This window comes from Seriola lalandi, unplaced genomic scaffold (assembly GCF_002814215.2).
Source record: "Seriola lalandi dorsalis isolate HSWRI2012SDOR001 ecotype SW California unplaced genomic scaffold, Sedor1 jcf7180002054974, whole genome shotgun sequence".
Classification (NCBI taxonomy): domain Eukaryota; kingdom Metazoa; phylum Chordata; class Actinopteri; order Carangiformes; family Carangidae; genus Seriola; species Seriola lalandi.
Genome location: NW_019525524.1, coordinates 434,572 through 449,451, shown reverse-complemented (window position 1 = coordinate 449,451; position 14,880 = coordinate 434,572). Strand labels below are relative to the sequence as shown.

The 14,880-nt window shown below is 42.3% G+C and overlaps 1 protein-coding gene across 3 annotated transcripts in view; it reads right to left on the bottom strand.

The window, feature by feature from the left end:
- Positions 1-5,571: 5,571 nt before the first annotated feature.
- Positions 5,572-14,880, bottom strand: part of rnf168 (ring finger protein 168) — an 11,715-nt gene continuing 2,406 nt past the window's right edge. For 2 of the 3 annotated variants that reach the window (XM_023396264.1, XM_023396263.2), the window contains exons 2-8: positions 13,392-13,580; positions 12,086-12,281; positions 11,701-11,771; positions 11,260-11,415; positions 10,199-10,290; positions 7,475-7,544; positions 5,572-7,151 (exon numbers count right to left, since the gene is read on the bottom strand). In XM_023396264.1, coding sequence (XP_023252032.1) covers positions 6,510-7,151; positions 7,475-7,544; positions 10,199-10,290; positions 11,260-11,415; positions 11,701-11,771; positions 12,086-12,281; positions 13,392-13,556 — 1,392 coding nt within the window. In that variant the 5' untranslated portion in view covers positions 13,557-13,580 and the 3' untranslated portion in view covers positions 5,572-6,509. The remainder of the gene's footprint in view (positions 7,152-7,474; positions 7,545-10,198; positions 10,291-11,259; positions 11,416-11,700; positions 11,772-12,085; positions 12,282-13,391; positions 13,581-14,880) is intronic. The other variant, XM_087171074.1, reaches the window with a different exon arrangement.

The window sequence follows — 14,880 nt, the reverse complement described above, 5'->3', positions numbered from 1 at the left end:
ATGCACTTTATACTTACAAACAATTGTTTGCACTGTTGCTCTTGGGACCTGCAGCTGCTTTGAAATGGCTCCAAGTGACTTTCCTGACTTGTTCAAGTCAATGATTCGCTTTTTCAGATCCATGCTGAGCTCCTTTGACTTTCCCATTGTAGCGTTTGTGGGCGTTTGTATCCAGTCAGCCCTATTTAAATGGCCTCAGAGAAGTCACCAGCTGTAGTCATAATCACTCACAAGAAGTTAAGAGGCCATGCTGTGAAGCTCAATTCATTGACACAACTTTCAAAGTCACCAAAATTGCTAATTCATGTTGCTGTATGTATATTTTTGACCCAGCAGATTTTGTCACTTTTTCTGTTATAAATAATAATGTCATAAAAGGACCAAAGTTCATGAATGTTTTTTGTGACAAAGAGGTATCTGTTCCAGTCACTCTATCAGAGAAAAATCAGACTTGTAGAAATAACTGGAAACTCAAGAGAGCCATGACATTATGTTCTTTACAAGTGTATGTAAACGTTTGACCACAACTGTATCTCAGCTCTGGTGGAGTTTGCCAACAGACTTTCTGTCTTGGGCACTCTTGATCTCTAATAGACTTCTTTGCAGGCAGTCATGGGCAGATGTGTTATCTGCCAGCTTCTCTTGCGGGTTGATGCAAATTAACCTCTAATGCACTTCACTTGCTGGATAAATTTAGAGGAGGCTGGTGTCGGCCACATGACTCTAAAACTGTCAAAAATCTTCAAAAAGGAAAACATGGTGATAATTAAAAGTCACAAAAATGACTCTCAGCACTTCTGCTGTTTTGGTTCAGTTGGTTTTGACTTTGATTATAAAAGAAATCACGTGTGGACAAAGAGAATGTTACTTGGAGCGCATTGAACAGAAAGAACAAAGGAGCAGACAAGCGATAAAGTGCAATATGGCTAAAGCAATGGCTAAAAGCCGATAGCTACGAGCTTGTAGCTAAGAGCAGATGGCAAAGATCAATGTGTGAAGTGATCACGACGGTTTTATCCCCTGGGGGCTGGCGCACGTTTCAGGTTCGTTTCTCATCTTCTCCTTCGTTTCAACTTGGAGAAGAGAGTCATTTTCCATGGAACTTTTTAATTGTTTAATTCTAGAGTTTATCTATAAAACTTGCACTTTTGTCTGTGGTAAACTGGTAAAACAACTTAGTAAACATTTCCTAAAGCTAATAATAAATAGGGATTACACAGCAGTTCTTTGCCTTAACCCTTTGACTATAATAGTACTAATAAAGACATTCTGGATGTTATGTAGTGTGTGTCACCTTGTGTGAAGGATGATGACAGTATGGTCACATGAAGGACATTGTCTTAAACCTAAATGTTACATTTCAACCATTCTCGAATTTGCCTGGTCGTCCATTCATTGATCCTCTGGAGCTGACCCTTTGACCCTTGGTCTGGTTGTGCATCTCTCTGACATGCTAAAAGCATGGTCTGTTTGTGAGAGAAGGGTCCTTTGTCTTGATGGTGGGAAGAGTAACAAAGTGTCAAATTTGGGTCCATAACTCATGTCCTTGAATTGAACACAATGAAATTATTTTGACTGTTTGCAGACCAGGTATGTCTGCTACAGTAGTGAACAACCGATGGTCATTAACCAAGCAATATATAGAGTACAATACACTATAATCACCGGATGATGATGAGAAAGCAGTGCCCCTCTGACTCTGGACTGACTCAGTCTGAACTGTTTGTTCACTTCATCTTTTTCTCTATTTTCAGTTCTTCTAAAATCACTTGTCTTATTTTAGATCATCTGTGAGTCACTCGGTTGGCATTTGGACAGCCAACTCTCATGGGAAACATGCTCATGTCATCCAAACACCCAAGTGCTGCTCATGGTGAGAACTGTTTGTTTCTCTCTTTAGTATTCTAAGGTCATAACCTGACGCTGTAAAGAGCCTTGAGATGAGGTTTGTTTTGATTTGGCACTAAATTGAATTGAATAGAAGCAGCTTGTTTAGTCCACACCAGAATCTAATCAGTAGTAAGCTGAGACCTCCATCCCCGACTGAACTTGGGCTGAGACCGTCTGAAAAGGTTTTTGTCTGTACCAGAGTTTGCGTCAAGGATGCCTGAGATCTGTTGATCGACCAATATGAACAAATCACAGAGGAGTTTGTTTCCTCTGAATCTCACAACAGTGAAACCTTTACAGACATTTAACATGAACAGTTTATAACAAACCACAGTCCAAAACCCAGAGTCACAGGATGTCTCATAAACCACAACACAGTGGGGACCATTCCACCAGATCCACGAGGATGGTGGTTTGATGAGCTTCAGGCGTAAGCATCAGTCACATGACCACACAGAAACCACAGAAACCTGAGCGTGATGAACCTTCCTCTGTGCTGTTTATTCATATTCATCATCATTATTATTGTTATGACTTGCCGCTAACTCCTCCCATGTCTTATTTACTCATATTTGATTAACGATTGGGTTAGTGAGCTGCAGGTGTCTCATTCAGCTCAACATGGACATTGTATTTTATCTTCTTCTTGTTGTAATGTGTGTCTCCATGTCTTTATAAGGTTATTTTAATATGGTTTTGCATGGGCTTGCCACACCACCCTTGAATTAATTCAATAAACTGACAGTGGCATTGGAACTACAGCGACCACTAGAGGGGGCTGTTAGATGCACCACATTTGGACAAACTGTCAGTAAAGGGAAGTAAATATTTGATTGACTAACCAATTACAATAAGGGAGTGTCCTACATATCCCACCTTTAAGACACACCTCACACATTAAGTCAAACCAGATTTGTAATCATATTTGAGAAATAAATAAAAAATAATACACAATTAACAGATAAATAAATGTCTGAACAGTGGACATTGCTTCTGTATCACTGCACTCATGTGTTTCTGTTTCCTGTCTGGGTCTGAGAAGCTGAAAATGATCCAGCTGATTAACACTGAATCATCTACAGAGAATAGAATAAAAACATTGACTTCCTGAACTGTTCAGAGCTTCACTCTGGAGTCAGATGTATTTTGTTGTGATTTTCAAATTAAAATTAAATAACAGAAGAAGCTAATATAACCTTGAAGCTGTATGAAGTGTAGCAGACTGAACGTCTTTAAAGGTGTAATGTGTATTGTTAGACATTTTTGAACTTGTTGACAGCACTGAAGCAAATTATGAATACTTACAAACAGTGTCTTTTTATTTACCTATAAAAATATGAAGGAAAGGGGATACTGCATGACACATGGGTGTCAGGTAGCAGCATAAGGAAGGGATGATGACATCATCACAAAGGCAGAATCAGAAAATAAGGTTTATTGCAAGATAGTTTTTTACTTACAAGATATTTGGCTTGGTGTAGTATGCAATAAATGTATTTATAGGAAATAAAAAGGTATAATACTGCAACAGTCAAAAAGATATATATACATAGATACATATATAACAGAGTTAATGAAAGCAATACTACACAAAAATTCTATAACTATATACAAAAGTGTTGACAAAACTCCTGCTGAGCAGGATGTGCAAAAGATCACAGTATAGACAATATCTGTTATGTGCAGGGTCAATACTCCAAGGTGTTATTGTAATGTGATTTTTGATGATTGATGAGGCCGGGCAGAGAAGAAATCTCACCCGGTGAACTGTCCCTGAGACATAGTTACCCAGCCTGTGGTACTGTGGGAAAGCCGAACAACACCACCTGGGGAATAGCACCCCAGGAAATACTACTGAAACCTTCAATACTGGTTGAAAAATGGATAGAAAGGCACAAAAAAACAACAACAGGCAGGAACAGGAGCTGCTGAAAGAAAAAAAAAGAAATTTCTTAAAACCTGTAAAGTGGATAAAATTATTACAATTAACATTAAAAAGGTCTCAATATCAATTCTAAAAAATGAAAGTGTATTTTAAGTATGAAATCTAGTCCAAAGTAAACTAAGCAAAAGAACTAAGGCGAGGCCACTTGTGGAGAGGCAGACTACACTGAGGAGTGTCCAGGGGTGCAACCACTACTCACCTTAGGCGTAATACAGAAAATCCTCACAGCAAAATGGTGCAGTCTATATTGTGTTCCCGTGCAATTACTCACATGCAAATACGTGAAGGGACCTCACCACGGGTGCCTAGCCTCCCAACAAGAGGGCACTCTGCTTCTAAAAGAAAAGAACTAAACACAAAAATAAAAAAAAACAAAAATAACATTGTAACCCAGTTGGCTTAAATGCAAAATATCTCAAAATAACTCAAGGAAAATATGTCAGAATCAAACAACTTAAACAAAACAAACCATGTGACTAAAGAAATACAGGACAGGCAAAATAAATCACAAAAGGCCAACAAAAAAGGGCAAAATAAACACTAATAAAATTAATAAATTAAAATAAAATTAAATAAATTAACACTAAGCTAAGGGCAAAACAGCAGTGGTTATGTGGCAGGGGAACCTGGAAAGGGGGGAAAACTACAATCAGCCAGGTTAGCCATACTGTGTATCAAAAATGCACTTTAAAACCACAAACCAACTCACCACCTCTGGTATGGGGCATTAACACAAACCACTGGTCATTCTGGGCAGGGGGCAAAAACGGACTTCTACACACGTTGAACCAATTCTTCAAACAAAGGTAAGCAACTATAAGATGCAGTTAAGGTAGAAACGTGCATACAGAACTGTTTTTTCCACAAACCTGGGACACCAAACACCAGCAGCCACAGCAGGGACAGATCAGGAGGCAGAGGGAACACAGGTGCATTATATAGTTTAGCCATGATTAGGGGAGTGGCCAGGGGAGGAGTCAGGCCAAGGCTGCATTCAATCACCCTACACGTCCAACACTACACATTTACCTGCACTTAGGGGAGTATTCCCCACCACACATACAATCTCAATGTACAGTCAAGCCTAAAGTTACTGACTTAACTAGCTGGACAACAGCTGGCAGGAACACCACACACTACTAAACTGCTCTAACTTCTGTCGACAACATCAATATCATACATTCATGCCACTTGAAATGTTTGTCGGTATGGTTTGTCATTTTTTGCAACATTAGATTTTACTCACCAGTCTAAAACACCAAGATTTACTCGGCGGTTTCCTTCTTTTCTTTGCCGTTGAACGTGGTTTCTTGTCCAGAACGGTCCTTTGGGATGGAGATAAAGACAGCTTTCCAGGAACTTCAGCCATGTCTGTGTTTCTGTGATGCTAGTCGGGACCTTTTCTTTTTTTATACTCAGGAGCTGTTAACTTAAAGCTGCTCTTCTTTGTGGGACTGAGAGCAGACCAGATCCCTCACTGACTCACACAGCATCTAGTGTCAAAGTGCTATTACAACACTGGACGCAGCTAGTTGGTTAGCACGCTCATTTCAGTAGGTATCTCTGAAATACAATAAATGGAGGTCTTGGTCATGAGATCATCACTGTGGCTCCTTCTCATACTGTTGATCATGTTCATTTTTTAACATTTTAAACAAAAATTCTAGCCAGATCTTACACATTGCACCTTTAAGTAAAACAACATTTGAACTAAGCATTCAGATTGAAACACGTCAGACTGAAGCAGTTTATTTTTATTTCTAAAACTTCACAAACATCGACTGATCAACAACAGCTGATGATAATCTCAGGCCCTTTTTTTACTCTGAACAGATCAACAGTCTGTGGTCAAGCAGCATCCTGCCGTAATTGTCATCACAGCTTTGTGTTGAGATGAACACTATCATCACATACACAAACAGTGTGCTGCCATCCATCACACACAACCTGAATGCAGCGTGAACACACTGATGTTTGTGGACAGTACATAAGTCTTGAATAAAGAAAATATAATAAAAAAATAAAAAAGGTACTGGTGTGTAAAGGCTGTTCTTCGTAACATCAGAGCTGAGGGGCAGACGACATATGTCTTTAGTTTTACTCTGAATCTCTTCTCTCTATTCTGATACCTTTCTTTCACAAAGAAGCTTTCAAACAAAAATATATCATGTTTAGAACAGCCCTGTTTACACGCCGAGGTGCAGGGTCACCTGAGAGATAGACCTCATACAGCTGAAGACTCCAGGTTAAGTAATAATGCAAGATTAGATCTCTGCAGCTGGATCAACATCTGGTAACCAGGTGGAGGCTGTGAGATCAGGTTAATGGATGGCCTTTATGTCTTGGAAAACTGGTCGAACAAAATGAGATGTTGGACATCATGTTGGTCTTCTGATTTGTTTTTGGTTTGACAGTTTATAACCAAGTGAATAACCAGTAATGGACTGCCCACATACTTTTGGCCATGTAGTGTCTCCAAACAAAGTCAAATGAAAGCAGGGTTGAAGATGACAAATTTCTGTCGGCACTTAACAGTTAATATTTTCTAAAGCTTTCTAAGAAAAGAAGAATAAGTGAGGCGGTTAAACAGAGACTGAGACCAGCAGGAGGAGGTCTGGACTGTTCAGTGGTGGTAGAGACACACCAGGTCACAGTACAGAAGGAGAGTAAGGGTTCAGCTACTTAGGCTGGAGAACATCTCAGTCAGGGTAGTCTGTTTACTGCCTCTGCTGGTGGAGCTGGAGGAGGGTGAGGGAGTCTTTGTAGTCTTTAAAGAGGGTGAGGAGCTGGAGGTGGTGGTGGAGGACTTTGAAGACTTCCTGGAGGGTCTGCTGGGGGTGTTGGTGCTGGCCCCCACCTTCCCTCGTCGGTTCTGGCGGAGCTGGTAGGCATCTGCAGTTCCTTTGCGTCTGTCGGTGGCTCTCTGTTTCTCCTCCTGGTCTAGCTCCTTCTGCAGGAGCAGAGCAAGTCGCCGGTCCTCCTCCTCCTGTTGCCGTCTGCTCAGCTGCTCCGTCTCCCACTCAGCCCTTCTCTGCAGGGGCAACCCCTCCTCCTCCAGAGAGGAGGAAGAGGAGGAGGAAGGTAGCGAGTGACAGTGACAGTGTTTGGTGATCATAACCCCCTCCTCTGTTTTCTCCAGCACAGAGCTCTTCCTCTTGATTGATAAAGGTCTTCCGTCTCCCATCAGCTGACTGCTGGGAGTCTGATCCTCCACAGAGTCCAGATGGAGCACTGGAGGCTCTGACCTGTTTGTCAGAGCGCCATAATAATCGAGTTTAGGGAGCTGCAGCTCCTCCTGAGGGAGGAGAATGTTCTCCTGAAACAACATCAGGATGAAGAGTCAGTGGTGTCAAAACATTCTTCTCTCAGCAAGTGTTAATTTTTTTTACAGTGTATTGTTAGGTTTAGTCTCAGTCCTACAAAAGGTCTATGTCAGTCAACGTGAACATTTTTATTTACAGTCGGTGAAAACAATGAACACTTTAGTCTTTTTTTTATATCACCACCATCAGACCAGTTTAATTATAACTTCAGTTTATTTCATACTTCAGTTTAATTAACACTTCAATTTAATAACGCTTCAGTTTAATAACACTGAGCTGAGCTATAACAGAAACCTTTTACCCAGTCTGAACTGACCTTGTTAGCCCTGAAGCTGGAGGCAGAGCTGCAGTCTGAGTTTGTTCTAGATGGAAGAGGACACAAGAACCTGAAACACACAACAAAAACAACCATCACTTCATTAGCTGAACTTACAGACACATTTAAAAAGTCCCTGGAGTTTTAGACCTCTGATAGCTGTTTTTCTATCAGTCTGTCCACCATTAATTTGTCTCATGCACAAGGACACACATGCTTTTGAGCGATGCCATATGCATTCCCACTGTTTGTGTCACTTAACTGATCTACAGGTAATTCAAGAAATATAGCAATACATCAACGGAGGTAAAATATAAGAAGACAGAGCCGAGGCCTGTGCTATCACTATCACCAGAGAGGTGTGGAAAGGGATGAGGACCATCACTGACTATAAAGAGAAGAACAGCCAGGCAGCATCAGGTGATGTGAACAAGGTCAATGAGTTCAAGCTGTTCAAGCTACAACAGGTTTGACACAGCCTCACCTGTTCTCTCTCCCACTGCTTCAGCTGCAGTGGAAAACATCATGGTTCATTCTCAGCTCAGAGTAAAATCTATTAACTGTCCATCTTTATAATAGAGCTGGGAGATTAATCTAATTTTATTTTCAATTATAATTTCAGCTTCAAACGATAACGAAAACAAGATAATCGAGATAAAACGATTATTGTGCCTCATTCTGTTTTACAACAAATTTCATCCCCCCTCTACAAAAACCATCTGACGTTATCGGTTCTGCTCTCTGTACTGAAGAAATTAGGAAAATAGATTTCCTATTTGTTATTACAACCTTAAAGTTCTCTTGCCCATTCACCAACTCTCTGACGACGCATTTTCACTATCCATACGTTGAAGTTCAACTGCATCTCTCTCTCTGACCCTGTGTGTGAAAGGCAAGCAGCTCCGTGTCACTGTGGAGTGCACACACGCGCGCGCACACGCACGCACACGCACACCTCTTAGTGACAATGGTGGAGAGCTCTAAGTGTTCAAAAGTGTGGTGAAGTGTTTTATATTTGATGGCAGAATCACAAGTGATCTCTGGAAATCCAGTGAAGGTCCATCACATACAGACAGAGAAACTTACATTTTTCGACCGACTAGCTCGAATGGGATAGATAGATGAATCATGTGTCCATTATCTCATTGTTGATAATAATAATAAATAAACAATAATAATGAAATTATTTGATCACTTCCTTTGACTGAGGTGTTGTACAGCCTGATGGCAGTTGGAACAAAGGATCTCCTGAACCTCTCTGTTCTGCAGCGCAGTGAGATGAGACGTTTGTTTCTGTAGCTGCTTCTCTGTCCTGCCAGAATGTTGTGGAGAGGATGGTTGGTATTGTCCAAGATGGCCTCTATCTTACATTGCATGCGTCTCTCTACAACAGTCCTGAGTGAGTCCAGACTCCTGCCAAGCACAGACCCAGCCTTTTTTACCAGCTTGTCCTGTCTCTTTGTGTTCATGTCGGACATGCTGCTGCCCCAGCAGACTGCAGCATAAAAGAGTACACTGGCCAACACTGACTGATAAAACATGTGCAGCATTTCACTGCAGACATCAAGGGAAAACTGATGCAGCTCTGTCCTTTCTGGTATCTGTGTTCAGGGGCCAGTCCAGTTTACTGTCCAGGTGCACATCTAGGTATTTATAAGTGTGCACCACGTCATTGTCCTTCCCTTGAATGTAGCTGAACTGTAGGGGGTCTAGTGCATGTTCAACCTGTGGCCTCAGAAGGTGGAGAAGCAGCCGCTCCAGGGTCTTCATGATGTGTGATGTGAGGGCCACTGGTCTGTAGTCATTTATCTTAGCCAGTCGTCCTACTTTAGGTAACTGAACAAGACATGATGTTCTCCACAGGACCGGGACCCTCTCTGTTTGAAGGCTTAAGTTAAAGATCCTCTGGAGAGGCTCAGCCAGCTGGGCTGCAACGTCCTTTAACAGCCTCGGACACACACCATCCGGGCCTTTTGCCTCTCCATGACGTAGCCTCTTGAGCTCCGCCCTCACCTCCTCGGCTGTAAAGGACAGGAGGCTTGACCCCAGTGTGGAGGGAGTTGCAGCTGCAGTGTCAGGTTGTGGAGGAGATGCTGCAGGAGAAGCTGCAGCTGAAGCAGTGGGAGAGAGAACAGGTGAGGCTGTGTCACACCTGTTGTAGAACAGCTTGAACTCATTGGCCTAGTCCACATCACCTGATGTTGCCTGGCTGTTCTTCTCTTTATAGCCAGTGATGGTCCTCATCCCCTTCCACACCTCTCTGGTGTTGTTGTGCTGCAGCTTCCTCTCTACTTTCTTTTTGTAGTCCTCCTTCTCCTGCTTTAATCTCCTCTTCAGCTCATGTTGCAGACACCTGAGCTTCTCCCTGTCTCCATCCCTGAAGGCCTCCTCTTTCTGCTTGAGGAGGGTCTTGATGTTACTGGTGATCCAGGGTTTGTTGTTTGGAAAGCAGTGTACAGTCCTTGCTGGTATTACAGTGTCCATACAGAAGTTAATGTAGTCTGTGGTACATTCAACCATTCCATCAAGGTCAGGGTCCTTGCTGTTATCATTTTCCTGTGACTCCAACAGGACATTCCAATGTGTTCACTCAAAACAGTCTTTTAGAGACTCACTGGCCGAACATTAATGGATTATATTAAACATGAAAACTGAATATCTAAGCTAAATGTCTGCAGTCTAACAGAATCATTGAACCTGGTTCAGGTTCTGAAGTCGACTTACTTCTCAATCTGTCCGGCGCCGACCTCCTTCTTCTTCTTGGCTGGAGTCACTTCAGCAGGATGAAAGTTTTCCTGAGACACTGGAGCTGAGTTCTGCAGGAGGAGCAAAAAAATAAAACAAGGATGAGGAAGGAGGTAGGAGGACAGGAGGAAGAAGAAGGTGAAGACAGAATGAAAGACAGGAGGAAGATGAATTGAAAAACAAGAAGATGATGAAATGAAAGACAGGATGAGGAGGTATAAAAAAATAAAGGTCACACAGTTAAACTAGAATCACCTCCTCGTGGTTGTTGGCCTCCACCTCTCAGACTAGTTTCAGATTACATCCCTGTTTACCCAGAGTCATAGAAAATATTGTGTGAAATTTTGTCATAATTGCTGTGAGAAGTCTTGGGTAATGGCTAAAAGGTGTTTTGTGATGTCACACTGACCTCTCAGCACAGAAATCTAATCAGTTCATCCTTGAGTCCTAATAAATGTTTGTGCCAAATTTAAAGAAGTTCCCTTAAGGCGTGACTGAGATCACATTCACGAGAACAGGACGGACAGACAGACAACCCCCCTGCTTTGACTGTCGCCGGCGTGGAGGCATTAAAACTGGACAAAGTGATAAGTTGAAAACCTGCTGTAAGGAAAGACAACATTAAATGTTAAAAGAGGAGAGGAATATATTTAAACTACATACTCTAACTGTAATTAGAGGAATTTGTCTGTCCACTGTTGATTTTCTCAACAACCGCTCATCTGATCGACTTCAAACTTTGCTTCAATGTCTCTACATGCTAGGTGAAGAAAAAGGCGGAACTACACTACAAAGGCAGAGCAGCACCTGGACAGTTTACCACGTGCACCTGCCAACGCAGGAAAGGGATCCAGCCCCTGGTGACAGCCACAGTTTGAACAAGCACCGCACCAGCGATAAATATCCTTCACAACTCTACTAAATGACACTGTCCTGTCACCTGTCAGTGAGTTCATTTCTGAAATGATGAATTGATGTCATCCTTTCCTTCTCAGCAGCTTCAGAATAAAAACAGAACCTGAACCATCATCAACTCTCACCAGCTGGTTGTTGAGCAGTCTGGCCAGCCTCTCGTCGTCTTCTCTCCTCCTGCTCTCCTCCTGCACCAGCTCCTCCTCCTCAGCCAACAGTCTCTGGATGTACTCCTCACTGGCCCTCCTCTCCTCCTCGTCCAGCACCCGCTTCTCCTCTGTCAGCTGAAGAGACACAGATGTCCCTATCAGTGTTTTCACTGTTGATTCATCTGATAATCGTTTTAATAGATCCAAAGATAATCAGTCGACTGTGACAGAAAACTGAAACTCTTATGCCTGATTTTCTTTGATGTGTGATTACTTCTTGAGTACACCAAACATCCCTCTGAAACACAACAGTACAACAAACTGTTACATAGCAGTATTGTCTGGCTCGATCCCTGCTGTTGTCTCGACCTTCACTGTCAGACTGAGAAACTCAGAATGGAAAATAGAGGCAAAACTCACTTTAGAGACCTGGTCCTCGTATTCCTGCCTCAGCTCTCCAGGCCGACTCACTGTGGGAAAAAACACTGAGACTACACACACACACACACACACACACACAGACACACACATCACACACACCACACACACAGCGTCTGATTTATTTCCTGCAGTTTGAGCTTCTCAGAAACAGATATTTCAACATGGCTGCTGTCAGAGGATCAGTTTCTGACTGTGTTTACGTTAAGCGTTGATGTTAGCGTAGTGAAGAGCTCAGTGAAAAGTCTCAGGTCGTGTTGGTGTAATTACAGGAGGACTAAAACATGGAGACTAAGTTAACACAGCAACTACACCAATACAAACTAAACACGTCACCCCTGCAGACTGTCAGTATTATGGGATGTACCTCCCGGGTCACCCTCGTCCTCCTGCCCTGTGAGTCGGCGTTCACACTGTGAAGGGAAGCAGATCTGGATCTGCCTCCACAGCTGCTGGTTAACCAGCGTGTTGTTCCTGCTGTTCAGTCGGGCCCAGGTGGAAACTCTCTTCCTGCACATGGGACAGCATAGAGTGGTTTTGTCCACCGTCTCCAGGAAACAGCCCTGAAACAACAAAGACAGAGACATCTCGTCTTCATTAACATCACCAACATCTGCCCCATAAAGATCCATCATTTAGATCAAACCCTGTTCTGTCAGTTGACGTGTTGTTTATTCATTGTGAGACAGAGAAACACAGATCCGTTAAAATGACTGTGTGAAGTGTGATCTTCACTTTCTCCTCAATGGCGTGATGATTTTTTATTTCTGTCAGTGACAATCAACAAAGACAGAGTGAAGCAGAGTGAAGGTAAAGACCTGCAGCATCCGATGACTCTGCTGGATCTAACGAACTGCGATCAGATGATCGTTTGTTTGAAGAAGAGTGTCCACTCGTACAGAGATATTACAGAGTGATGTGTCTTCACTCACAGACAATCTTTGGCAGAGTCCAGTCAGTGGCTCAGAGAGAGTCAGAGGTGAACTGAAGAATTATCGAAATCACAGAATGGTCAGATGTAACATTCGGATCACAGGAGATGTTTCTTTGATTAAAGTAAAACGTGTCACAACATGTCATCATAAATGAAGCAGTGTGGTACTACAGATATGTGAGGGAACATGTATTTGGTACAGTGCCAACAAAAATCACATCATCGTCATCTTTATATTTCACATTGAAGTCATGACTCATCACAATAACTGCCAAACTAATCACAGTATGATTTTTTCATATTGTTCAGAGAGAGCACATTAACCAACACACTCAGGTTTCACTGGACCCTTGAATGAGCTACAGCTGTTAAAAACTACCACTGATAATGTCATCACTTTAACCAAGGAAGCTGCTGACATCACCAGACCAACCCCTGAGAAATTAAAGATTACATAAGAAATTTGTTAATGAATCCGGGTGTTTTTCTAACTGGGGGTGGGGGGTGTTTCTTCATGAATTGGTTATAAAATGTGGTCTGTTCCTCATCTAAGTCAATGGTATTGTAAACCCAATGTGCCTAAGCTAATACCACATAAACAATGATAACTTTTCTTGTCTTTATTATCATACCCATTACACATTCACAGTGATGCTGGAAAAAAGTAAGTGAACCCTTGGACTTAATAACTGGTTGAACGTCCTTTGCCTCCTTCTGACGAGGTTTCAGTATGTGTTACCTTGCAGAAGGTGTGTGTACAGGGAAGTGTAACTGGCTCCATGAGGATCTCCAGACACACAGGACAGCGGCAGTCATCCAGAGACAGTGGACCTCCTCTCCTCACCCTCTCCTCCTTGTCTGACACAGAGGTCACCTCCATGTCTGACACCGGGGCCATTGTCATCCTCCTCTGTAGTCAGTCACAGCTCTGCAGGGAGGAACAAGGACTCAGATCAGCCTGGAGGAGAAACCTGGGTCACAGACTTCACATACAGACCACATTGAGATAAAAGCTCAGTCCTGGTCTACTCTTTTAACACCAAATTGAGCATGTATGTGGATTTTTGAAACACGGGTAAAGCTACTAAAAAGGTGATTGACTCCTTTCCCACTGGCAGTAGATGAGTTTCTGTTTTTCTGCTGTCTCACGTTCAAGATCACAAACGTGCCATAAAACACTGAGTAAACAGTAGAAAGCAGCATAGAGGCCTGTGTCTAAGTTACAGCACAGAAGAAAGACATTATATATACATATACACACACACACACACACACACACACACTTAAAGTTATGTTAATGTTAAATCTTGCAGTGTCAAGTTTCCATCACTGCTGACCGAGCTAGAGCCAATGAATACCTGTGACTACTGCAGTCACGTGACCCGGGACTGAACGCTGATTGTACCCTTTCACACTGGAAAAAAGACGTATATTTGTGTTTTTTGTCAACTGTCAAAGGGTCTTTACATCTTACTGAGGCCACAATGACTGGTCACCACAATGGAGTGTGTCACACGCGCCGTCCATCAACACACACACCTCTGGATCAACAAATTGAATTTTAATACAACACACTAAGGACATAGGTGGAAGCTGTAGGGACCAGTGAGGCCAGTCAGCTGACAGCTGTCCAGGTGTATAGTCTAGTGAACAGCTCTCGAGCCTGTTACATGCCAACCTGAGTCCACATTTGTGTGTTATATAAACATCAGGTCTTTGTTTTAACTTGTGATAGCTGGTGATAATGTGATGGTTTGAGAACTACACACACCTGAGGCCTGTACTACAAAGCAGGATTTGAGGTAAGCAAAGTAACTTCAGGTTTAGCTGTGGGTTTTCAGTCCTTTGATAGTGGTTCACTTCACTTAAGTCTTACAATCATTCAATCTTACATTAACATGCTTGTTTAACTTAATGTCTACAGTCTATAGATGATCATGATGATTCAAATCCATAACACCAGCTAATGAAGCATGTACCACACAACAACTTTTGAAGTCAGGGCTCACCAACAAAGTATTCAAGAGCAAAACTGCCAGCACATCAAACCCACAGATGCAAACAACAGACCGTCATTTCCACTCAAATGCAGACCCACACAATGCTGTAGCAGAACCAAAAACACTATCAACCTAACAAAGAAGTGGGTAGATATGTTACCACCATACAATATCTAGGCCTGTGCCTGACTAACATTAAAGGAATAGATCAAAATAAACATTTCACAT